Source organism: Dipodomys merriami, unplaced genomic scaffold (assembly GCF_024711535.1).
Source record: "Dipodomys merriami isolate MVZ:Mamm:240054 unplaced genomic scaffold, mDipMer1.0.p SCAF_26, whole genome shotgun sequence".
NCBI classification, from domain to species: Eukaryota; Metazoa; Chordata; class Mammalia; order Rodentia; family Heteromyidae; genus Dipodomys; species Dipodomys merriami.
The window spans coordinates 13,365,631-13,390,370 of NW_027204048.1; the positions used below are offsets into that span (position 1 = coordinate 13,365,631).

The 24,740-nt window shown below is 43.6% G+C and overlaps 1 protein-coding gene across 2 annotated transcripts in view; it reads left to right on the plus strand.

The window, feature by feature from the left end:
• The first annotated feature begins 286 nt into the window (after nucleotides 1-286).
• Nucleotides 287-24,740, plus strand: part of Mamdc2 (MAM domain containing 2) — a 143,459-nt gene continuing 119,005 nt past the window's right edge. The window contains exons 1-2 of one of the 2 annotated variants that reach the window (XM_070035712.1): nucleotides 287-611; nucleotides 922-1,035. In XM_070035712.1, the coding sequence (XP_069891813.1) occupies nucleotides 578-611; nucleotides 922-1,035 (148 nt within the window). In that variant the 5' untranslated portion in view covers nucleotides 287-577. The remainder of the gene's footprint in view (nucleotides 612-921; nucleotides 1,036-24,740) is intronic. The other variant, XM_070035711.1, reaches the window with a different exon arrangement.

The window sequence follows — 24,740 nt, forward strand, 5'->3', positions numbered from 1 at the left end:
CCGGGGAGAAGGGGTTAATATTCAGGCCAGCCCCGTGGCGGGGGGACTGGACTCACATGCCAGATGCCAGATGCGGGCGGGGGGGGGGGGAAGGGTGTCCCCCCGAAATAACTGATTCCCACCGCGGATGGGCGGGGTTGGCGCTTTATTTGGTCCCATCCAGGCGCGGGACTCCCGCAAGGCCGGCCCCTTCCCAGTGTCTGCAAACCGTCCCTGCTCCCAAGCTTGGAAATCCCGGAGGAAGGCGCAGCGTGCCGACCTCTCTCCGCCCCTAAGTGTGCCGAGGTCTCCGCCCTGCCCAGCCCCGCCGTCGCCCGGGGCCAGCTGGGCCTCGGTCCGCCGGTGGCCGCAGCCCAGCGCTCCGCTCCCCGGCACCACCGGGCTCTCCACGGCGCGCGTGCTCCGCGAAGTTGGGCAGCCGTGCTTGAGCGCGCTTTACCTGCGCGCTGCTCTCGCTTTTGGGGGGACTGCCTCCCCACTCCGCGCCCCTCACCCCACCGTGGGCATCTCCCTTGAATCAGCCAGTCCCAGCAGGCTGACCTGACCGCCTGCATGCACCCCAGCCTGCAGCGCGATCATGTTGCTAAGGAGCGTTCTGCTGATGGTTCAAGGTAAGGTGGAGATCTGGGGGACCCCCCCCACGCACACGCCCGGAGAGATGCGGGGGGGGGGCTCAAGACTCACTCCCATAACTGCTGAGGGCTGCTGCCTGAGCTGTCCCGGGCGCCCCTACTCCAAGGGGACACGCAGTGGCAGCCCGGGGCGTTTGTGGTTGTTGGGGTTTTCGGGGGAGGGAGTCATGCATCCTTCTCCAGTCCCTTTCCGCACACCACCCCCCCAACTTTTACTAGGTAGCTCCCCCGGGTTGGTGTGGAAGCTGCAGGCAGGGCAGCCAAACTGAAACTGGCCTTGTGCCCGCAGCCCTGCAGCTTTCCCTGGCCCTGGACCTGTCAGCTGGGTCGTGCGCCTTTGAAGACGGGACTTGTGGTTTTGACTCAGTGATGGAATTTCTACCCTGGATTTTAAACGAGGAAGGTAAGAGAGCGATGCGCAGAGGAGTCTGGCCTGAACTTCATCCTTGGCTAGCTTCTTTCTTTCTTTTCCTCTCCCTTTTCCATGTGGGAAATGATACCTTGGAGTTGATTTCCTTCAGGAGGGAAAGCAGGGAGTCCTGGGAATCCTCCTTCAAACTTTCAGCTAGGAGGCAAAAGGGATGGTGGAGGAAGAAGGGGAGAGTGGTCCTCCCTGGGCCTGGCTTGCAGGTAGCAGCAGCTCCACGCATGCGCATGTGAACCCAGCCCTTCTTCAGGGAAGGGAAGATTGACACTTACTCAGCGGAGTGCTTCCTGTTGGCCTTGCTGCTGGTCAGTCAGCTGGTCAGTCATCAAGTGTGAGCTGAGAGTGCTGAGTGTGAGTACTTCTCAGCCAGCTTGGCTGAGACATGTCCATGCTTCTGCAAGAGGACCTTCCCACCCATGTGCCCCATGGGGTCTTTGCCACATGGACTGATACTCCCTAGGTCACTGTGTGAACGTTTCACACCTTTGGGTGGTGGGAGCAAGCTTCCAATGAAATTGCAGATGCAACTTCTTCCTCTCTCTTTGTAAATAAGAGAAACAATCAGTATTCAGCTGCCAGCACCGCCTGTCCCTCATTCTTTCCTTTCTGTCTCCATTGCTTTGCCATTTTGAAGCCTCAGCGTCAGAACCATTTGGAGGAGAAGCTAGTCTCTTTCTAGCAGACATGGCTGCTAGAAAGGTCACCAGCCAGCCAGCTTCTCTCCCTGTACATGTATGTATCCCCAGACCCCAGACCATCCAGCAGGGATCCCAGAGCCCTGGTTAGAATGATCTGTTCCCACAGCTCACTCCACTCAGGCTTCTTTGGGAGGTCTTTGTCTCTATGAGTTTCCCTGAGCCTCACAGGTAGATGATAGCACGGCAAGAAGCTGTCTTCGAATATTTAAATGGCTGCTCTGTGTCATGTGGTGGCCAACTCTGAGCTGTGGAATTAGAGGAAGAAACAGAACTGACTGAGTGGGAATCTGTATTTGTCTCCAGTGCTGACCAGGTATCTGGCAAAAAGTAATTCTTGGTTGACTATCAGGGTATTCCTACCTTGTTGATAGCATTAGGAAGGTTCTTTATGACAGTACATTATCTTTTTCCTGGTATGGTTGAGGGAAACCATTGTGTGTGTGTGTGTGTGAGAGAGAGAGGTGGGGGGAGAGAAAGCCTATACTAGAATTTGAACTCGGGGCCTGGGCACTGACCCTTAGCTTTTTCACTCAAGGCTGGCACTCTACCACTTGAGCCACAGCTCTACTGATGGCTTTTTGGTGGTTAATTGGAGCTAAGAGTCTCATGGACTTTTCTGTTCAGTCTGGCTTTGAACTTTGATCCTCAGATCTCAGTCCCTTGATTAGCTAGGATTACAGGTGTGAACCACCAATCCCAGTTTGAGTGACAGCATTTTTGAGAGACAGCTCTATGTCTTAGGAACCTGGCTTTGGAGAGTATTTTTCTCCAAAGCAAGGCTGCTGGAACTTTTGCGGCCTCAGAGAAGACTGGAGGTTGTTACGATCAAGCATAGCTTGCTGCTCCTTCTGGAGATTCAGAGGATCTGGGGTAGTGCCTGTGATTTTTTTCAAGAGTTCTCAGTTGCTGGGGCTGCTAGTGGTAACACACACACACACACACACACACACACACACACACACACCTCTATGCTGTTGGTCCTGAGTTCGGGCAGGCCTAGGGTGGGTAGAGAAATCACTTGCACAAGCCTGGGGGGGTGGTGAACATTCTCCTTGGATCTTGAGCACCAGTCTCTTGCTTGCTCTGTTTCACTGGAGCCCTGATGAGAAAAAAATGAACATCATTCCTGAAACCATGAACCTCAGTCCCTGACCTCTTTCCGCAGCTCTCGTCTGCCACCAGTTATGATCTGAGCAGGCCACAGGCTGTGGAGCGCAGGGGCCTCCCAAGCCTGCAGGAAGTGCTCCACTGAGCTGGTACCTCTGCCCTGCCTGGCCGTTAAACTGTCTCCTTCAGGGAAAACAGGAAGGTGCTTATAGGAAAAGGTGATTACAGCTTAATAGTATAATGGAGGCATTGTGGCTTGCCTTCTGCTTTCTTTATACTAGCCACTGCATTCATGGCTCATGCCTGGGACAACTGGCTTGGCTGGAAAAAGCTCATTCATTCTTCTCTGCCCTCTGCAGGGCAGAGCAGGCAGGTTTGACTTGTGGTTGCAGACCTAAGTTTTTAAAGGCCAGAACTTGGACACTGCGGACTAAATGGGGGGGGGGGGAGGAGGGAGGAGGGGAGGGCGTGAATAATACATGCGTGCCAGTTGCTGTGGTCGCTTGCTCAGAAGCCATCACTAAGAATTTCCCCTTATAAACCCATTTCTAGGTTGGTAAATGAAAGATAAATTTTTAAAAAATGGTTCCAGGATGAAGTTTGGCAAGCTGTTCCCAAGGTTTTCTGCAAATCGACTTCATCTTGTGGCAGAAACCTTTCAAGACAGGCTCCGAACACTTCTGTGCTGTTGGCTGGCTCCATAGAAAGTTGGGAGTTTCAGAAACTGTTACCCACAAGTCCTTGGGACACAAACATCACTGCCACTATGTGGATGGGCAGTGGTTTAATTCACAGTGGGTGAGTCAGAAGCAAACCTGCACACGAGAATTTCATCACTCAAGGTCAGACGTAGGGATCACAGAAGCATTACCCTTGTCTCGAAATATCTCTTGTGCTGTCTGAAATTGTCTAAGGCCCGGGTGGTCCCTTTTGCTTCATCTCTAAGCATCTCTGATTTACAAGTGCAATGTCCCCTAGTCCTGTTTTGAAATATGCTTTATCTCCACTGGGCATAGAATAGACCAGTTCTGATGGAGCAGTGTAAAGGATTAGAACACAATGGAGGGTACTCCCCCAGGGAATTGTGGCTGCACCATGACCAGACACTGCTCCCCTTCCCATCCACATTTTGGGTTATTCCAATGGTTGCTATGTTTTCTTGAGTTTCCTCTTTGCTTTTTGTGAAAATATTCTTGTGTTTGTTTGTTTGCTTTTGTTGGTCATGGGGCTTGAACTCTGGGCCTGAGAGCTGTCCCTCAGCTCTTCAGCTCAAAGCTAGCACTCTACCACTTGAGCTACAGCACCACTTCCGGGTTTCTGGTGATTTACTGGAGGTAAGAGTTTCATGGACTTTCCTGCCCGGGCTGGTTTTGAAGCACAATCCTCAGATCTCAGCCTCCTGAGTAGCTAGGATTACAGGCGTGAGACATGGGTGCCTGGCGAAAATATTCTTTTCACTTCTAACTTGTCAAGAGAAATGAGATCAACGTCAGACTCAAACTAGAACTGGTTTCTAAATCCTAGGGTTAACTTCAGTAGAGGAAATAGGTAGTTTTTGTTTGTTTGTTTGCTTGGCTGCCTGCCTGCCTTCTTTCCTTCCTTCCTTGCTTCCTTGCTTCCTTCCTTCCTTTCTTCCTTCCTTCCTTCCTTCCTTCCTTTGTTTTTGTTTTTTGTGCAACTGGACTTGAACTTAGGGCCTTGTGATCTTTAAGCAGGCACTTTACTACTTGAGCCATGACCCCAGCCCTTTAGTTACTTTTTGCTATGGCAATTTTTTGGATACAGTCTCACACTTTCACTAGGGACCACCCCTGGACTCAGATCCTCTCACCTGTGCTTCCCATGTTGCTGGGTTTACAGATGTGAGCCACCATGGTTAGCTTGTTTCGTGAGATGGGGTTGTGTTAGCTTTCTTGCCTGGGCTAGCCCCCAACCATAACCCTGTGGAGCTCTGCCTCCCGAGTGGCTGAGGAGTGTATCACCATGTCTGGCCCGGAAGCTTTTTTTACTTACTTGTCTTTAATTTAAAAAAATCTTTATTCAATCTTACTTTGAAAGATACTGGGCCTCTGGGAACTGTGGTCCTAAACTAAAATGGAAACATCATGAAATGCTGACTGAGGTAACTCAGAGACCATACATATAGTTGGCCTTATAATTGAAATTAGTTATTGACTGCCTTTAGGTTTCGGCCTGATTGTGGTTGCATATCCTGAATCTTAACTCTATAAGGAAGCCACTGGAGCAACTGAGGAAGGGAGAGACGTCAAAACAAGGAGAAGAAAGGAAAAAGAACGGAGATATTGCCCCTTAATGAGAAGTCTTGACCACACAAACACCTGGGAAGGAAGGTGTACATGGAAGTATTGGGCTTAAAGGAAGGAAAAAGAAATTCAAAACACTTGTAAGCAAGATCTGCTATGTTACTCCACTATAGTGGCCAAGGATGGATAAACAGGAGAAACAGAAAGAGTCTAGATGGTTTGTGTATCTGGGAGCAGGTGATAAGTAATACTGGAGACAGGAAGGTGACCAGGGGTCTAGCATAAAATAACATGTGCTAGGGTAGGGGCCATCTTGGAGGATAGAGGATTAGAGGATCACATTGTAGGGGTGTGTGTGTGTGTGTGTGTGTGTGTGTGTGTGTGTGTGTGTGTGTGTGTGTGTGTGTGTGTGTGTGTGTGTGTGTGTTACTTCTAACCCCTTCTTTCACCTTACTCTTGCTCTGTAAGGATGCTTCCGGTTTCTTGGCTGGCTGAGTTTCAGTTCTGCACGCAATCATGTGCCAGTTACTATTAACAGTGAGAAATTTGGCCTGGTACTTCTTAAGGCCCGGGTGGAGCCTGAAGTTTGGGCAGGATCCTCTAAGAGGAAGGCCACTCCTATCCTCCCTACAGATGACAGCTCTTGTCCTGAGGTCACCAAGTTCCTGTCCCCCAGGATTGCTAGGTCCTGTACTACCTCTGCTCATTGTACTCTGGGAGCTCATCAGGCGTAAGCATGACCCCACTGTATAGAGGCTGGAAGCCAGCACCAGTCTGGAACATTCCTTGAATGCCTGTTGGAGCCAGATTCTCCCTGCCATATCACCGGGTGTGTCCAGGTGCCCTGTTAATATTGCTACTGTCAGGGTGAGCCTAGCACTGTGTCACACCTGACCACAGCCCAGAGTCTACCCTAGCTCTGCCTAGGAGCCTTCGTCCTGCAGTTGAGCCTTCTAGAATGTTCAGTACAAGCTCCTCATTTCACTTTGGGGCCCACTGAGGCCCTTCCACTCATGGTTATGGGCCAAGTCAGTGGCACTATTGGGTAAGGCCTCGTCTCCTTGGTTCCCTCCTTGTTCTTTCTTCTGCATTGCTACTGACACATCTGTCTCTATGAGGTCCTGGCCCTGGGAGTGTGGTTGTGTTGGAAACTCTTCCTCAGAGATCTAATTATATATCAGTCATGTGGAGGAATTCACACCTCCCCAAACTGCAGTGCTTTGGGCCCACCTAACCACAAAGCACCACATTTTTATGTCACACCCATGTTTATGCACTCTCTGATCTGCGGTCTTCAGCATGTAAAAGAGCTCTTGCACACAGGAGGTACACAATAAATACTTCCGGAATGGATTTGCTGATTGAATGAATCCAGCTTCCGATCATGAAAATGTCCGTGTGTATTCCTTAGCACGAGGAGCCGCGTAAGCATTGTGGTTAATAAAAACTCCAATCTGGACAGCTTTGTTAAATTAGATTTCAGGCTCTGCTCTTTCTATACAAGTGTTTTGTTCTCTCTGGGTCTCCGTTTTGTTGAATGTTGAAGAAGATAATAAAAATACCATTTCATTAGGTTGTTGTGAAGCTTCGATATGTGAATACATTTAACACAGTGAGCACCTTATGCGAGTTACCTTTAACTATGTTATTCGTGCCTTGAACTATGACTAGATCTGTTGACATTACAAACATTAGAAGTAAACATTAGTGATTCTAATTCCAATGACTTTCCAGTACAACTTCTGAGCAGCCAAGGAGAGAGTAATTTTCTTTTCTTGTAGGTTTGCCATTTGTTCTTCATTCCAAGTGAATGAAGAGCCCTGCGTTTCTTATCATTGGCTCTATTTTAAGCCTCTCCTTACATTTGTGGGGTAGAAGGTAGGGCAAATGTAAAGCCATAAGATCGCGTTTTGCATTTGGTTTGCCATCTCTCCCAATAGCTTATACATTTTCCTCTATACATCTTTGGTTTGTGTCATAAATGCTTTGGTCTCTGCACCCATGATTCCTCCTCCCTTCCAGCGACTGCCCTTCTCTCTGTCCTACACAGCTCAGCCTCAGTCCACTCCATTACTATGGAAGGCTTTGAGCCATGTGAATCTCTCCCCATCAGGCTCAGGCAGGTTCCAATCTTGGCCTCCCTGTCTGTTAGGTTCTGTGGTGCTCTCTCTCCTCACCCCTCCACTTGGCACGTAGCCACCTGGACTGGGGATATCTGTCTAAACAGCAGGATGGAGGCTCTGTATGGACTGCCTCCTTCCTCTCCAGGCCCCCTGAGTCCCTTCCTACTCAGATTAAGGGCTGCCAAATGGGGAGCTGCTCTCCAGATTCTGGCTTGCTCCCCAAGAAGATATCTGGGGGTGTTTCCTTTTTCATAGTTAAGTCAGCTAAGGTCACAATATGTTGGGAAGAAAAAAAATAACTTCTTGCTCTAGGGCTTATATGCTTTTCATTCCTACCTTCATGTGGCTTAGGCTAAGCTACTGTTTTGTGACATGTGTCTTGGGATATAAAATTCACAAAGAGACCCGATCCTTAAAATAGGAGGTTCTCCTTTGTTAGGTTGCCATAGGAATAGACCCTATTCAACAATGCTTGGTTTCCAAGCCTATGAGAGAGATCCAGTTATGTGGAGAGTCCTGACACAGGAAGTCAGGCCAGCAGTCTGGTCATCCTAGCTGATTGACCCCGATTTTCCTATCTACCAATCTTCCTATCACTCTCTCTCTCAGCTTTTCTTGTGCTTGTTTTAATCAGCTCGATTATAACAGTGGATTTGTGTGTTTAGGATTAGGATTAGGTGTTTGGTTATCTATCCATCTGGAAGAAGTAGTGTTAAACACTGAGGAACAGATTGCTAGTCATAAGTGAGGCTGTTGTTTAGGAACAAAATACCTCACTGCACTTGTATAATTCTTTTCTATTCTCCCCACTTACTCTGAGCTATTTTAAGCACTTTTAGGGTTCAGATGTGATTTGGTTGTTTACATCTCCAAGGATCTATGTGTGAAAAGCTTGGTCCCTACAGTGGGAGTTTAGGAAGGGGCCTCTCAGAGGTAAGGCTTGAAAGAAGGCCCTTAATGACTGAAGATATGTCCTTCACAGATATGGAGGGACCCTGCCTCTCCTTTCCCTTTCTCTGCTCCAGAGTGAAATGGGACCATTTTGCTCTTACAAGCTCCACCCTCACCAAAGGCCACATTTGTGGGGCCAATTGATCTTGAACTGACAACACTCGGAGTGAAACAACCATTTGTGTCTTTATAAATTGCCTTAAGATCTTCTTGTGGTTACAGAAACATGCCGTGCATGCTTTAAGGTGCAATACTTTCTTAAAACATCCCATGATTGTCCCCGATGACATACACCGCTTCCTTCCCTCCCTTGCTACGGTTCTCTTCACCTTCCACTCTGTCACTATTCTCGTTTGTAGTTCCTCAGTGGAGTCCGCCTGCCATTCTCTTACCCTGGAGTGTAACATTATTTGAGAACAGAGATTACAATGCCTGACAAAGAGTATGTGGTACCAGCAAAAGTCAACCATCACTAACGTTTCATTTCTCTGATGGAGAAAAGAAAATCCAAACCCCTTGACATTTTTCTCTGCAGTGAGAGAGGTTGTGTTTAGTTATCCTTCCTACCTTGGGACTTCAAAGACTTTAAAGGCTTATGTTCTCATGTCCAGCTATAACAGCGAAGCAGGATTTCGGCTTGCCTGGCTAATACATGGTCCACTTCCTCTGTGACCTGTCAGTGGACAAATAGCTCTGGGATTATTCACCCATCAGTACTGCTCGTGTACCTTGATCATCTGCCATCACAAACAATGCAGCGCAACCTCGAAAGCAATCCCGCTGTGTCTGAAAAGTGTTTTGTTTTTGCTTTTTTATCATGTGCAAAAGTTGATTAGATTGAACTATCTATTGAAAAGTGATATTTCTAACAAACTTGAGCGTGTGGTATTACTAGTCCTATCTTGATGGGAAATGCTAGGAAGGATATTTGCTCCAGAGGCAATCTCATATGGATATGACAGATAGAGAAGCCAAAGGATTAGGTTTACAATTTAATGAGATCAACAAATGTATGCCTCCTTTTCTTGATGAGAAATGTATGTGTGGGGGGTGAGGGGTTATGAGGGCTAAGGAAAAGATAGAATGGTCTCAAACCATTACTTTATACCATCATGAATAAATCATGTATTTTACAGAAAAACATTGCTAAAGAATAGTTATTCTACCCAGGAACTGGTGGCTCACACCTGTAATCCTAGCTACTCAGGAAGTTGAAATCTGAGGATCAAGGTTCAAAGCCAGCCCAAGTAGGAAAGTTCATGAGATTCTTATCTCCAATGAACCACCAGAAAACCAGAAGTGGTGCTGTGGCTCAGAGTGGTAGAGCACTAGCCTTGAGCAAAGAGCTCAGGGACAGTGCCCAAGCCCTGAGTTCAAATGCCATGATGAACCAGAAAACCAAAACAAAACAAAACAAAAGCAGAATATTTATTCTACCGACAAACATTCAAGTCCCTGCTGCTCTTAGAGTACTACGTAAGTATTTGAGGTAGATACTACATAGGTTACACATACATGAAGTTTATAGTCACAGTCCGACTCTGTCTTTGGTGATGCCATAGACCCATAGAAGGAGACACATAGCTGTCATTATGGTTGAGAGCAAAAGGAATTGTGCACTAGTCCAAGAATTTCCGTTGCAAGCAGTATAGATTGGCTGTTAGTTCAGCACACAGTAATTTCTTTAAAAAGGTGTAGATTAACTCTCAGCACTAATAAGAAAGCTTGAGAGTTACATTTGAGTAGAAATATAGGCATGCAACATGTAGATGAGATCCTTCTGGGAGAACTATTTGTGTGCCTTTGTCTCTGCATCTCTTCAATGTTGGACCTACCTGTTCATTTAATACCTGTTCATGGAGCTGCTTTAAGCCTGCGCAGGTGAGGAAGATAAGTTCATCATGGGATGCTAGTCAGAGGGCCATTCAGTGGTCTGAGAGATGCTGAGAACCTGAATTTGGGGAGGGTTAGATATGAAAGGGAAGGAGTTAAGAAATATCACAAAGGGGATCAAATTGTTGGAATCTGATGCTTGGGTGGGAATAATGAGTAAGACAAAATTTCTAATTTGGTTGGCGATTCCAAGAGTTAACACAATTTCAAGAAGAGCATCACTTCTAGGATAGAAGAAGATATGATCGTTTCTGAGCTGTCTGGGAAACCTCGAAGTGGGTAGAAGTTTCTATCAGGTCTTGCATGTAAGAATCTGAAGGTCTGGTACAACTACAGCACGGATACCTTCAATGTAAAGACAGTGGTTAAAATCTTGAGTGTAGATGCCATTACCCAGGGAGAAGATATAAAATAATACAGCAGGAGCCTGAGAACGGAGCTTTAAACTCACCTTTAAGAGTTAAGTATAGGAAGGAGGCGGAGCTGTAAAAGAAGTAGAAGGAATCTGGTAGGTTTGAAGAGTAAGTAGAGACTGATAAACCCACGAAGTTGGAATTTTCCATAAGAGGATGTCATCAGCGTGGTCCATTTTTAGCAGGGAATGGCCTAGGACAGTGCAGCCATTGGAACTAACAATTTAAACAATCCTTGGTGCCGACTGGGTGTGGTTTCAGCAGAATGTGGACAAAACTGGAATGGCTTGAGAGACTATATGAATGGGAAATACAATACAGATGTCTGGTAGAGACTTCTCAGCACAGAAAGTTTGAATATGACACTAGAGATCCAGTCATACCCACAAAGAAACGAGATGAAGGAGTTTTGCTTTTTCTTGTTGTTGATTTAGGAAAGGGAGACTTGAATTCATTTAGGGGATAAGTGGAAAGGTCTGGCAAAAAAAAAAGATTTGGGAGACAGAGGACTTGCTCACTAGCTCTAGATTGGACTCGATTTCTACTTTGACAATTCACAAGTTTCACATACACACAAATTGTTTCAGCTCATGCAATGAGCCGAATGGCTCATCCACATTGGAGTGTCAACTTTAAAATGTGGGAAAAGTTATTTTTATCGCAAGTGCAAAGGAGATCAGAGATTTGGCTCACTATGTGTCTTGAACCATTTTTTTTTAAAGAATCTTCTAAAACTTGCAGGAAGTTATCTTAGGTTGAAGAGAACTTTAATGACATGACATTTTTTTTCTGTTTGTTTCTGACATGACTAACTCCCAGTGGGAAATGGGAAGGGAATCATAATGAGAAAGTCCCATAAAACCTAGGGTTTGTGATCTATATATAGGTGATACTGAATAATACCTGTCATAGGTAGGTGTTGCCATAGTCTGTGATCTATGCAGCAATCGTGAAGGGTATTGTGACCAGTAAATTGAGGAAGTAGGACAGAGATGAAAATATTCAAAGACAGCACAGCAGAGTGGGTGAATAGGAACAACAGCCCAGACCTCCTTGTCTGCAAAGGCTTGAGCTTTCCTCCTTCGTGGGTAGGAAGACAGCTCATCATGGCCACTGATCAACACAAAGGAAGGAAGACTGGTGAAGCTTGCATTCCTCTAGGGAGAGGAACATAGAATACAGCAAAATATTGATTATGGTAACAAATTCCAGCTCCTTCCTGGATTTCCCAGGGACAGCTCATAAGTCTCACATGGTAGCAAGCCTGGGGAAGGCATAATAGAGGGAAGGAATTATAGTTTCTCTCTCTCTCTCTCTCTCTCTCTCTCTCTCTCTCTCTCTCTCTCTCTCTCTGTATATATATATATATTTATATATATATACACACACACACATATACATACATATATATATATATATATATGTATAACAGATTAGAGGTTGCTCTTGAAACCATAGGAAAGTTTTGCTTCTCAGTCTTCAACAAAATCTTGGAAGAGAACTTCAAGGAAAATTTACAGCTTCTCCTAAAATACTTTAGCAGTCTTCAAGTAATATTCCTAACCTTGAAATTCATCTAGTCTTACTGTGAAAAGAATAAAAATGTACTGGGATCAATGTGATCTCTCTCTGTCTCTGTCTTTGTCTCTGTCTCTGCCTCTCTCTGTCTCTTGTGTCTCTCTGTGTCTCTCTGTGTCTCTGTCTCTGTCTGTCTCTCTCTCTCTCTCTCTCTGCTAGCCAGTTGTCCTACTAGACATGGATTTTAGCATTTATTCTTTCTATTACTCTTAGCAGAATGGCAATGTTGCTAAATAGCAAGGTGATATATAACTCAGCTTGATGTGTAGAGAAATTTCCATTCCTTATTTGAAAATCTTTTGCCATATTGCCAAGGAGAGCTGAAGTGTTATTTGGGACTGTGAAGATGAAGATGACTTTAATATGCTTCTGCTTTCTCGACAAGTGTCTCCTTTGCTTACCACTGTTTTACGACAGACCAAGCAATCTGAAACTACAACTCAGAACCTTGACTTTTTCAAGCTTTTATAGCCTTCTTCTACATCTGTGTCTTTGTTAGAAATGTGTAATAGGATAGACTGTTGGAGAACTTCCTTTGGGAAATGTGTTTTGATCCTGCACTAGACAATATAAAAATATGAGTTGGCCTTTTTGTTTTCTGTTACAAATCTTGAAATGAGGAGTAAAAGTGTGGGAAATCACACCTTTGTTCCTGAAAACATTTTCTTTTTTCTCACAAGTTCTGCAGAATATATGAGTTAAACTCTACAGTCTTGTGTGTGTGTGTGTGTGTGTGAGAGAGAGAGAGAGAGAGAGAGAGAGAGAGAGAGAGAGAGAGAGAGAGAGAGAGAGAGAGAGAAAGAGAGAGAGGGGGGGAGGAAGAGAGAGAGAGAAACATTGATGATCAGTGTCCTCTTGAACACATATTAAATACATAGAAAAATGAAAAACACTGCTGGTGCTGGTGGCTTACATCTGTAATTCTAGGCCCTCAGGAAGCTGAGATCTGAGGGTTGAAGGTTGATGTTAGACCAGCCAGAAAAGTCTGTGAGATTTTTATCTCCAATAAACTAGCTGGAAGAGCACTGTGGCTCAAGTGGTAGAGCACTAGCCTTGAGCAAAAGCAGCTCAGGGACAGCACCCAGGTCCTGAGTTCAAGTCTCAGGATTGGCACCAAAAAAAAACCCACAAAAATATATCCTAGGTTATATAAAACAGTATAGATTTTCATCTTTGATGGCAATATAAAACACTTAAAGTGTTGGAGCCATAGGAAAAGGGTATAGGTTTAAAAGATACATTAAAAAGTTATAGGTTGGTTCTGGACTTGAATGCACATGACACGGAGAAGAGATGTTAGGGAGACATTAAAAGGTACATTGTACTGGAAAGGAGCCTGATTACTATTTAAGCCTGGGCTTATGAATGATGTCTTGTTTCTTTTATAAGCATGTTCTTTAGTAAGTGTTAAATTCAAAAGGAAATACAATAGCATAAAGCCCAAGGTTTTAGCCTCCTCCATTGAAAGACTTATCAATGATTACCAATGATGCCTTTATTTCTGTCGTGCTCAAGTTTGATCCAAATGGCTCCTTTGCTTATCAAGTCTGCTATTAAGCAACTTTTAAGAGAGGCTTAGGGTGACCTACTTGTGTAACACTGCAAGTAGACAGCTCAGTTGCTAAGAAAGTGTTTCCCTCTCTCAAGTCTCCTATCATGCTAAAGCATAGCTACTCACAATAAAAGTTACTAAGAGATGAAAGGGATACAAAACAGTTTACAGTTTTCATTACCCCCTTCCACTTGTCATTTGGTTATCAGAAGCCATTTATACTTTTGTGAATGTATTCCTTTCTTTAACTCAACTTGGACACATTTATGAGCTATTTCTTCCTTGGCATAGCATTAGCCTTGTAGTTTAAGAATTGTTAGAAATTTAGGGGCTGGGAAGATGGCTCAGTGGCAGAGTGCTTGCCTTGCAATGCATGAGGCCCTGGGTTTGATTCCCCAGCACCACATAAGCAAGAAAAAAAAGAAATTTAATGGGCCTTGGAAAAATAGACATTGTTCCATCAAAATGTGCAGTCAATCATGATCCTGCACAAAACACAATGTGTTTGAGACTCAAATCGTTTAAGAACTTTTTCTTGGAGACATAGGACAAAGGAACGAGCGTGGAGGGTGAGCAGCAGGGACTCCGCAGTTTTGATATTCATTTGGCCCCTGCCACCCACTTCCAGGCTCACAGAGAAGTGACTTGCCCAAGATGATGCTCTGGATTGGGAACTAAGGATGATGCCTACCAGCTCTCATTTTTAAGTTTTATCCTTAAGTCTCATTTCAGAGCGACTAAATGAATCCAGTGACCAAAGTGATACCTTGCAAGTATCTACAGAGCACTGAGTGAGACAAAGGAAGATAAGGAATAACAAAAGTGTTATTTCACACCGGGTGCTAGTGGCTCATGCCTGTAATCCTAGCTACTCAGGAGCTTAAGATCTGAGGATCTCGGTTCAAAGCCAGCCAGGTCAGGAAAGTTCGTGAACTCTTATAAAGCACTCAGAAAACAGGAAGTGGCGCAGTGGCTCAAGTGACAGAGAGCTAGCCTTGAGCTGAAGAGCTGAGGGACAGTGTTCAGGCCCAGAGTTCAAGCCCCATGACTGACAAAAAAGAAATCTTATTTCATTGGTCACCTACTTGGCAGTGATTATATGCCAAGTATTGGGCTAGATGCATCAACTCACTGAATTATTGTAATGACCATTACTAATGAAGATGTCTTAACAGATAAAGGAACTGGGCTTTATAGAACATTTTTTCTAACATTCCAAAGTCATGGAACAAGTCATGGATGGAGCCTGAATTTTATCCTGAGTCTATCTCCCATGACTAAGAACATACCACTCTGCTACTTTGCTCTCTGTTTCCAGTCTTCTGACCTGAGCTCTAAAAGTTCATTTTTGAAAGAACTAATAGTAGTCATAATAATAGCTAACACTTACTCATGGAGTGAATTCTCTTATCTACATACTGGTCTAAATGGTCTATGTTAAGTCATTTAACCTTCCGAACAGCCCAATGAGTTGGGTCCTATTTTCATCCTCATTTTTAGGGTTGTAGAATATGGGAATCATGGAAATCTGCAATCATGGAGCTCTTAGCAAGGCTGAATATTATAACCAATCTTCTGTTCTGTGGAGAAAATATAAAATTTTCATATTTCATTTTACTTTTCTCAGTATTTTGAGGCAACCAACTTTTCCACTTGAGTTCTAAGAGAATCTTGCTACAGAAGCATTATTTCTTCTAGATTTTTCTATCTACAAGAAATCCACCACCAAAGAAATTCTAACTTGAAGAAAAAGGAAAGCTTTCCCTTTAAAGAAAAATAGTGCAGTACCCTAGGACAACACAAGAATTTTCTGCCTGGTTCCAAATTAAATGAGATTAGCTTGAAAACTCCCGTGAGAGTCTCTCCCTCTGAGGGTCCCCATGGCTGCCTGCATTCTCTGGACAAGGGCCAGAAGAACTCGTTTTCTTGACAATCTTGAGGGTATTGTTTTGAAAATGAGTCAAGAATTCTTTATGGGGAAAAAATAACTAGGAAATGTAGCATTTGTATAGGCTATGCAAAAAAAAAAAAAAGACATTTAAGCTCAAATGGATAAGAATGTAAGCAGGAAACATCATATAAATCTAAGGACCAGAGAAGTCTTTGGGATGAAGGCTGAGACTGAGATTGTCTGTCTGTCCATCCATTTCACACCATAGTAACAGTCTTTTTGATCAATGGGACAGGAATATGTATCTTTAATTCTTACAACACAGTGAGGAAGATACTCACCACAAGGAAACTGGTGTTAGCGGGTTTGTTTTAATATTTTAACGTTTATTCTGTAAGAAGTGAGCATGTATTTAGCAGCAATTGGACAACTGAATACTTTTAGCCTAATGGCTTTCCTTTGTGTGTGTGTGTGTGTGTGTGTGTGTGTGTGTGTGTGTGTGTGTGTGTGTGTGTGTGTGTGTGTGTGTGTGTGTGCGCGCGCGCACGCGCACCAGTTCTGGGACTTGAACTCGGGGCCTGGGTGCTTTCCTTGAACCTTTTGCTCAAGTCTAATACTCTATCACTTGAACCACTTGCCGCTTTATTTTTGGGCAGTTAATTGGAGATAAGAGTCTCACAGACTTTCCTGCCCTGCCTGGTTTGAAACCATGATTCTTAGATCTATGTCTCCTGAGTAGCTAGGATTATAGGAGTGAGCCATCAGCAATGATTTTCCTTTTAACATTTGCCTACCCATGCTGAGCAGTGAGGCTGACACTGGTGGATAATAAAGACATTTTTCCTTCAAAGGTTGCTCATCCAGGAGTAGAAGTGAGATATATAGACAATAATCTAATACATGAGATTGGTGCCATGGCAGTTTCCTGGTGGGGCAGAGGTTATGGCCAGGAGACAAGGATGGGACCTGCTGGGTACAAGAATCCTCTAGAAGATCCCTGAAATAAAGATCGTATGTGAGCTGAGCTGTGTGGTCTTTAGAACTCAAGGTGGATGAGGGATAGTCTGAGCCTGGGCAGGAGGTAGAACAAAGAGCATGAATACTCTTTGAGCATGTACACTGGATATGGGAAGGAAAAGTAAAAGGGCTCCATCTCTGAACTCTATCCCTATCCTGAAAGTACATGAATACAATCGGTGTTTGCATCAGCTCTGGCATGTGATGATCAGAGAAACTCACTTGAATGTGTGGCTTCAGAAGCTATACAGAGGTCACTTATGGTCTAGAAGGTCTGTACGACATAATTGTCCATGAACCAAGGGCTAGGCAGAAACTATGCTGAATGAGTCTCCAATGACAAACTTGGGGACCTATATTAATATCCTACAGACAGTTACTTGTCAATCACATCTTCAACCATCATCATCATCATCATCATCACCATCATCATCATAAACCACCACATTGCATCTATGCTCATATTATCACAAAACTTCAGCTTTTCATCATCCATCCATGTGACTATCTCCATTTTGAAGATGTGGCAACTGAAACCAGAAAGGCTGTTTGGCCTGTCATGGATCACAGATCTCAGCCTGCTCTAAAGCCAATGCCTGTCCCGCTGCCCTGCCTGTGGCTACCCAGACTGAGTTGGTTGCTGAAAGGCTTGCAAAGAACTACAAGATATAACTTCTGGTCTCAAAGAGTTAATATGATTCTGTAATCTTGTCTGTTGACCATGCTTTTTTCCTCTCAAACCAGTCTCTACATGTTTGCTGATGGTTGGTGCTTTACTATTTGAGGTATACCTCTGCCTCTGCTTTTTTGCTGATTAACTGGATATAAGGGTGTCATGGAATTCTCTGCCTAGGCTGGCTTTGAACCTCGATCTTTAGATCTCAGCTTCCTGAGTAGCTAGGATTACAGGTGTGAGCTACCAGTGGCCCAGATCTCAACACATAAAGCTTTAGGATGTGTACTCAAGCTGAATCCAAACTGTACAATCCGGTGCCAGCATTGTGGTGAAACCAATACTATCCCCCACTTCCTAAATAGAGTATTGATGGAGAGGAAGTTTTCACCACTGTTACATAATTGTTTTGAGGTCTGGATTTTTTTTCCTTTCTAAATACAGAACAGGCTGATGATTCCTTTAGCATGAATCAGTTACTGAAAGGTGTCAAAGGTGACATATTTGTGTAACCTGAGGTGACATACCTAGGTACCCAATTAATAATAATACATAATAATGTATGATTGATTTGATGACTAACTATATGGGTAAAGGAGTTGGGTACTGGTGGCTCACACCTGCAATTCTAGCTTTTCAGGAGGCTGAGATGTAAGGATCACTGTTCAAAGCTAGTCCCGGTAGGAAAGTCTATGAGACTCTTATCTACAATAACCTACCAAAAATATGGGAAGTAGAGTTGTGACTCAAGTGGTAGAAGGCTAGCCTTGAGCAAAAGAAGCTCAGAGACAGAGTTCAAGGCCCAGGAATGGCACAAATAATAATAATAGTAAAGGGATGTGATAGTCCCATGTCCAAATTATGCTGGACCCTCTTGTCCCAGACCTTCTTATGGCTGTGCTAGTATTTTCCTATCATTCAGGCCCCAGATGAAATGTTCTCTCCCTTCCTGCACACAGTATCTCCCTCTTTATCATGACCGTATAGCCTGACTTTAATTCTCTCACCTGGACTCTCAATTAGCCCTCTCGTTGATTTATTTACTTATTGTCTATCAACCCTGTTAAAAGAAGTTGATTCATTTATATTGCCACTGATCTTCTCATGCCCGTCTGAGTGCCTGGCACCTGGACAACATTCACTAGACGTTTGCCAAATGATCTCAGTCCCGCTGCAATGCAGCCTTAGAAATCTATACAGTCCAACACATTACCAGGACTTGCTAAATGCAAAGAAAGACAGATGCGTTGAGCATCATCCTGACACTCTGCATAAATAATGGGATTCCTTCAAGCAGAAACAGTGGATAAAAAAGATGAATTTTCAATTACGCTGTAGTACAGTGCCACCAACTCCTGACTTGTCTGCTGATTTGAGCGAATGTTCCAGTGGAGGAATACGGATTTATTTCCCAGCAGGAGGATAGTATTTTTCTTCCTTTGACAAGTCTGGAAATCAATTCCTGCAGCAGATACAAGATATATTACGCATAGAAACAAAATTTGAAGTCACTGCCCAGCCATGAACAAGAAGTTAGTGTGTTCCTATGTGTGTGTGTGTGTTTGAGAGGGTAAGTCTTTCACTAGTTGGTAATCTGATAATGATATTTTTAAATGACTAGATCCTCCGTGTATGTGAATTGCTTAAATACTTGTCTTAATCTTCTTCCCCTAAAATAAGCCTGATTGATAGTGAGCACTCATCAAAATAGTCATCATACTCCAGGTCACGGGACAAAACGCTCTCCCTTACTACCAGAGTTCATTCTTTGAGGGTCTCGGAATTCAGTGTGGAACTGTTGAAGCAGCTGGTGAGAAATTTGGATGTTTGAGTATGTATCTGTATTTTTTTTGCATCTTTATGAAAATTCTCACAGATGGATGCATTTAAAAAAATGATTGTTACTATAAAGGTGATATACAGAGGGGAAGCAATTATATAAGTCAGGTAAAGAGTACATTTCTTTTTTTTTTCTTTTGGGTCCAGTCATGGAGCTTGAACTCTGGGCCTGGGCGCTGTCCCTCAGCTCTTCAGCTCAAGGCTAGCACTCTACCACTTGAGCCACAGCGCTACTTCCGGCTTTTTTCTTTTTGCTTATGTGGTGCTGAGGAATCGAACCCAGGGCCTCAGGCATGCAAGGCAAGTGCTCTACCACTGAGCTACCTTCCCAGCCCAAGAGTACATTTCTTTTTGGACAACGTCACCCGTTCCCTCACTCTCTCTTGCTAGATGGATGTGTATTATACCCTTCTTTATGAGTGTCTGCAATACCCAGCAACATAACTGAGATTTTAAGTGTCCCCCTAGACCCATTTAAGTAAACGCACAGTGACTAATGGCCTGCATTTACCAAGAACTCCTGTGTGCTGCACACACTGTAGTTTGTTCCACTTTACAACCACCCTGTGAGGTGAGTGACATCCCTCCATGCATAAAGTTAAGTGACATGTTAGGTGTCACACAGCTGGAGGTGGCAGGGCTGTGGTATAAAAGTGCTCTCATGGACTCCGCCCTGTTTTATCATTCCCAAAGCATCATTGTCATTATTATTACTACCACTATCTTATTATTACTCTACCAGTATTAGGGCTTGAACTTGGGGCCTAGATACTGTCCCCTAGCTATTATACTCGAGGTTCTACCACGTGAGCCACAGGTTCACTTCTGGCTTTTCGGTGGCTAACTGAAGGTAAGAATTTCATGGATTTTCCTGCCTGAATTGGCTTCCAACTTTGATCCTCAGATCTTAACCTCCTGAGTAGCTGGGATTACAGATGTGAGAGTCACTGCTGCCCAGCTACTGTCATTATTTTTGGACTTCTTTTTGAAGCCCTCAAAAATATACCAAAGTACAAAATTACGACCATTTGACTTAAGGATTTTAACTCTTTATTTTGCAATTCTAGACTCAGACAAGACTTCATTCCATAAATAGAGGGAGAGTTTCCAGGGCTAAGGAGAAAAAATTGGTTTATAGACCAAAAATAAAGAGAGAGAGAGAGATTGAAAAATGCAAAAGCAAAGGACCAAAAGTAGATCAAGCATTTTGAAGTCACTCACTTTGTAAGGCGGGAGCAGAGAGACAGAATACTAGGAAAGTAACTAGTTTACTTCAGGCTACATTTTTGTAAGGATTAAATTCAGGAGAATTTTGTTGCCATGCAATTAAGACTGACCTTTTTTTATAGTCTTGTAAAAAAAATTGGTTATTATTTCTCTGTTCTGATAGAAAAGAAGGACACATAACATCTAAGTTTTGGTTTGGTGACACGGACTTTTGGCCTAAGTAACTCCAATTTTAAATTTTAGCCTGGTCGGTTGGGATCTGGTTCAGGATCCTAGTCTAAAACACTGAACTATAATTTTTGTACAACTTCTTTTTTTGTTGGCCTTATTTATGAGCATATCTTTGTCTTAGGCTATGACTCTAGGAGATAGCAACTATATTTCTGCCTTCTCTTAATACTCTGCAGGCCTTTCTTAAATGCCCCACACATCATAAACCATGATCTGGCTAGGAGAACCCACGTAAGACACTTAAGTTTAAGATGACATTAAAAAATCCCACTAATTAGCCAGGAGCTGCTAGCTCACGCTTGTAATTCTAGCTACTCAGGAGGCTGAGAACTGAGGATTACAGTTAGAAGCTAGCTGGCTGATAAATCTGAGAGAGTCTTATCTCCAATTAATCAGCAAAAACCTGGAGTCAAGCTGTGGCTCAAGTGGTAGGTTTGAACACAGACACTCAGGAGCAGTGCCCAGGACCTTAGTTTAAGTCCCAGGACCAACATGGAAAGAAAAAAAGAAGTCCTTCACACTGCCTGACTGGATGGATGTGAAATTAATGTTTTGCTCCTATGAGTGTTTACTCCTATGCGTGAGTAACAATCTAGTGAAATAGCTTCATTCAAAGCTCAGTGGTGAACCCAGGGAGTTACAACCTGTGGCCTTTCCTGCTGTCCCTCTGTCCAAAGATGTGGATTCAGCCTTAATGTTGTGCCCAAGCCTGGAATAACCAACAAAATCCAGCTTCTCTACAACCTCAGAGCTTAGGGATGGTTTTTGATTATTTGTTTAGAAATGTTTAACTCTAATTTTTTTTTTTGGGGGGGGGGAGTCTGGTCGTGGGGCCTGAACTCTGGGCCTGGGCGCTGTCCCTCAGCTCTTCAGCTCAAGGCTAGCGCTCTACCACTTGAGCCACAGCGCCACTTCCGGCTTTTTTCTTTTTTGCTTATGTGGTGCTGAGGATTTGAACCCAGGGCCTCAGGCATGCAAGGCAAGCGCTCTACCACTAAGCCACCTTCCCAGCCCAACTCTAATTTTTTTTAATGCCCTGGTTGTCTAAGATTCTGAAGTTTGTGCAATTGCTTTCCCCCACTTCTTTTACTTTTCCTCTTCCTCCACACCCCTCCACACCCCCCAAAAAATGAGAGCAAAGCTATCTATTGGTATGTACAGGGGCGTAGTTACAGAATCCTTGAGGAAACCAAACTCCAGGGAAGTTTAAACCCCTTCTGTCATGTGACGGGGGGGAGGAGGGGGAGTGAGGCATTGCATGCTGCCTGCATACACCCATCTTGTTTTTAATATCTAATACAACATGAATGTAAACAGTTGCTATCCTGTCTTTGGGGAAGAAGGACAAGGAATAAAGTGTGTGCATGTTTAATCCATAGATGATTTTTTGCGATGTATATTTTCAACCTGCAGTTGCTTGAATCTAAAGATGTATGTACAGCCATCTGCATGTGGAAGGCTGACCATAGTTATCTTAGAAGGACAGACCTGTGATATATAGAAATATATGTACATGTTTTTATAGCACGTATGTATGCCCATCCATACTCAACCCTCCATCAGAGATAAGTAGACAGCAGAAGCTCAATAAATTTTGTATTAATGGAAGGATTGTATGAGATGGATGGTAAGAAACAGCATAATCTAATTTCTAGCCTATCAGATTTATATCTCAAGTCATCATGCTGTTTCATAACCAATAAAAGCCTTAGGTTTTGTAGACAAATGAAAAGATAAGCAGACATAATTTGTTTTCATTTATGTGAAGCCCAGGTTGCCATGCTGGTGTGTGTGTGTGTATGTGTGTGTGTGTGTGTGTGTGTGTGTGTGTGTGTATTAGTATTTGAGATGCTAAAGATGCAGACAAATATGAGGACTTGGTTATATTGTTGTTTACGATAACATGCAATATAACAAAACTTCAGAATCTGAGCACCATCTCTGCTAAGCAAACAGGATCCAACACAGAACAAATCGCCACTTTCAGGGCAAACATACTCTCTTTAAAGCCATGTCTCCTCATGGTCAACCAACTCAAAATGTAGAAAACAAGTTTTCACATCCACAAGCTTCCCAGACACTGAGTTAGGGAAGAGAGGAGCCCTTGGTGTTGAACCTGCCAGAAAAAGGGTAGAAAGTCTTGCTGCGCTGTTCCTACAGATGTGGCCGGCCAATGATAGTGCAGTTGTCAGAACATTGAGCCTGTGTGGTGCAAAGAAGGAGCAATTTCCAACAGGATGAACTTCTACTGATAGGTATAATCTTCTCCAACAGGCATGATCTAGAAAGACCTAAGAGTTTTCAGAGTGACAAAACAATTCATTTGTTCAAGAGATATCTACTAAAGATCTGCAGGAGCAGTTGGGGTGGAAGAGAAAAGAGTAGCTTCGTACAGCCCCTTCTACTGAGGAGCCAAGTTTTACCACCCCTTTAAGAGGTCATTTTGATTTTTCCCTCTGAAACACAGAGAAATAGATCTGGTTTTTATCTTGTGGAGCATCTGGGAAGGTTGCAGTTCCTGTTTTGGGGTGCCCTTCTCTTGGTGCAAAGGGACGCAGAGTTTGTTTTCCACAGTTTAGATTGTGACTTTTGAAGTAGTGGAGCTCATGAATGGTCAGAGGACCTTGGTGGTTGTGTGCATAATCCCTTTGTTTTATACAGAAGGAAAAACAAGCCTCAAAAAGTAGAAGTGTTTGTTTGCAGTGCCAGGAATCAAACCCAGAGCCTTGTGCACACTAGTAAAGCACTCTACAATGGAGCTACCAAGCAGACCTTGGGAAAGAATTATAAAGGCAGAATCTAGAAATGGAAAGACTTGGAAAAATTATACTAAGTGAAGTAAGCCAGGCCCAAAGAAACATAGTTGGGGAGGTGGGGAGGACAGGGATGGTAGGGGAAAAACAAAGGAGGGGGTAACAATGCTCTAGAGGACATGTACTTGTTACCTTACTCATGTAACTGTAACCCCTCTGTACAGTATCTTTACAATAAAAATATATATTAAAAGAAGAGGGGTTCCAGATAGATGCCTGAGTTTCTGGCAGGGAATATGCAAGAGGCTTAGAGCTTGTTTCAAAACAGTTTCCTCAGTCTGTCTAGATGCTTGCTAGATGTGATAGCGCCCCTTGTCCTCCAAACCCCAGGTTTGGTTAGAACTCACTGACTGGTCTTCTGCCTCTTTTGCTATGGACTGTGGACAAACTCCTGGCAGCAGCACTTTTGATATTCAGAATGAAGGGTTAGTCTACACACCAATGGACATGTCAGAGCTAAGTGAATCTTGACACCGAGATCTACTGGGAGATTGTTTCTCAGGTACTTGCCTTGCTCTGTTTCCTGTTCAAATGATGTCTGCTTTCCTGCCTCCTCTCCCATAGATCTCCCATAGAAGGATGCTCACGGCCTTCCCATCCCTGGAGTGCCTCAGACAATATTGAGAAGGGGCTTGGGAAATGTTTGCTGGTGAAATGAATGAAAGAAACATGCCAAAGTGACTGCAAATGGCAGTCAGCGTAATCTTAGCTACTCAGGGGGATGAGATCTAAGACTCATGGTTCAAAGCTAGAGCAAGGTAGGAAAGACTATGAGATTCTTATCTCTAACTAAGTACCAAAAAGCCAAAAGTGGAGCTGTGATTAAAGTGGTAGAGGGTTAGTTAACCTTGAGCAAAAAAAAGCTAAGGAATAGTGCCTAGGCCCTGAGTTCAAGAACACAACACACACACACACACACACAGACACAGACACACACACACACACACACACACACACACACACACACACAAATCAGAATGTTCTATACCATTATATTTCAGAACTAAATATTTAGATAGCTATCTTTCGAAAAGACAATTTTATCATATAATTTAGGATATTTTCATTCACTACTTAATTAAAGAATTAAATTTTAAAAAGCATTATGGTAGCATTATTAATCATTATCTTGGGAATCAACTTTTTGTTAGGTCCTTCATTAAAATGATTTCTAATCTGTCAGACAAACCTGTGATCAGACATTGCTATCATTATTATTCCTGTTTCTCAGACACAAACCTTGAGGCTCAGATAGGCAATTGAAAGGAATAGGACATGCTATCAAATATCATGCTTGTGATCTGTCCCCAACTTGGCTTCATTCCAAAGTCTGTGCTCATCAGTGTACTAATAGTTAAATCAGCTGAAATGTAAGATTTCACTGAAAAGGTATTTATTGTGTTTTGCCAAA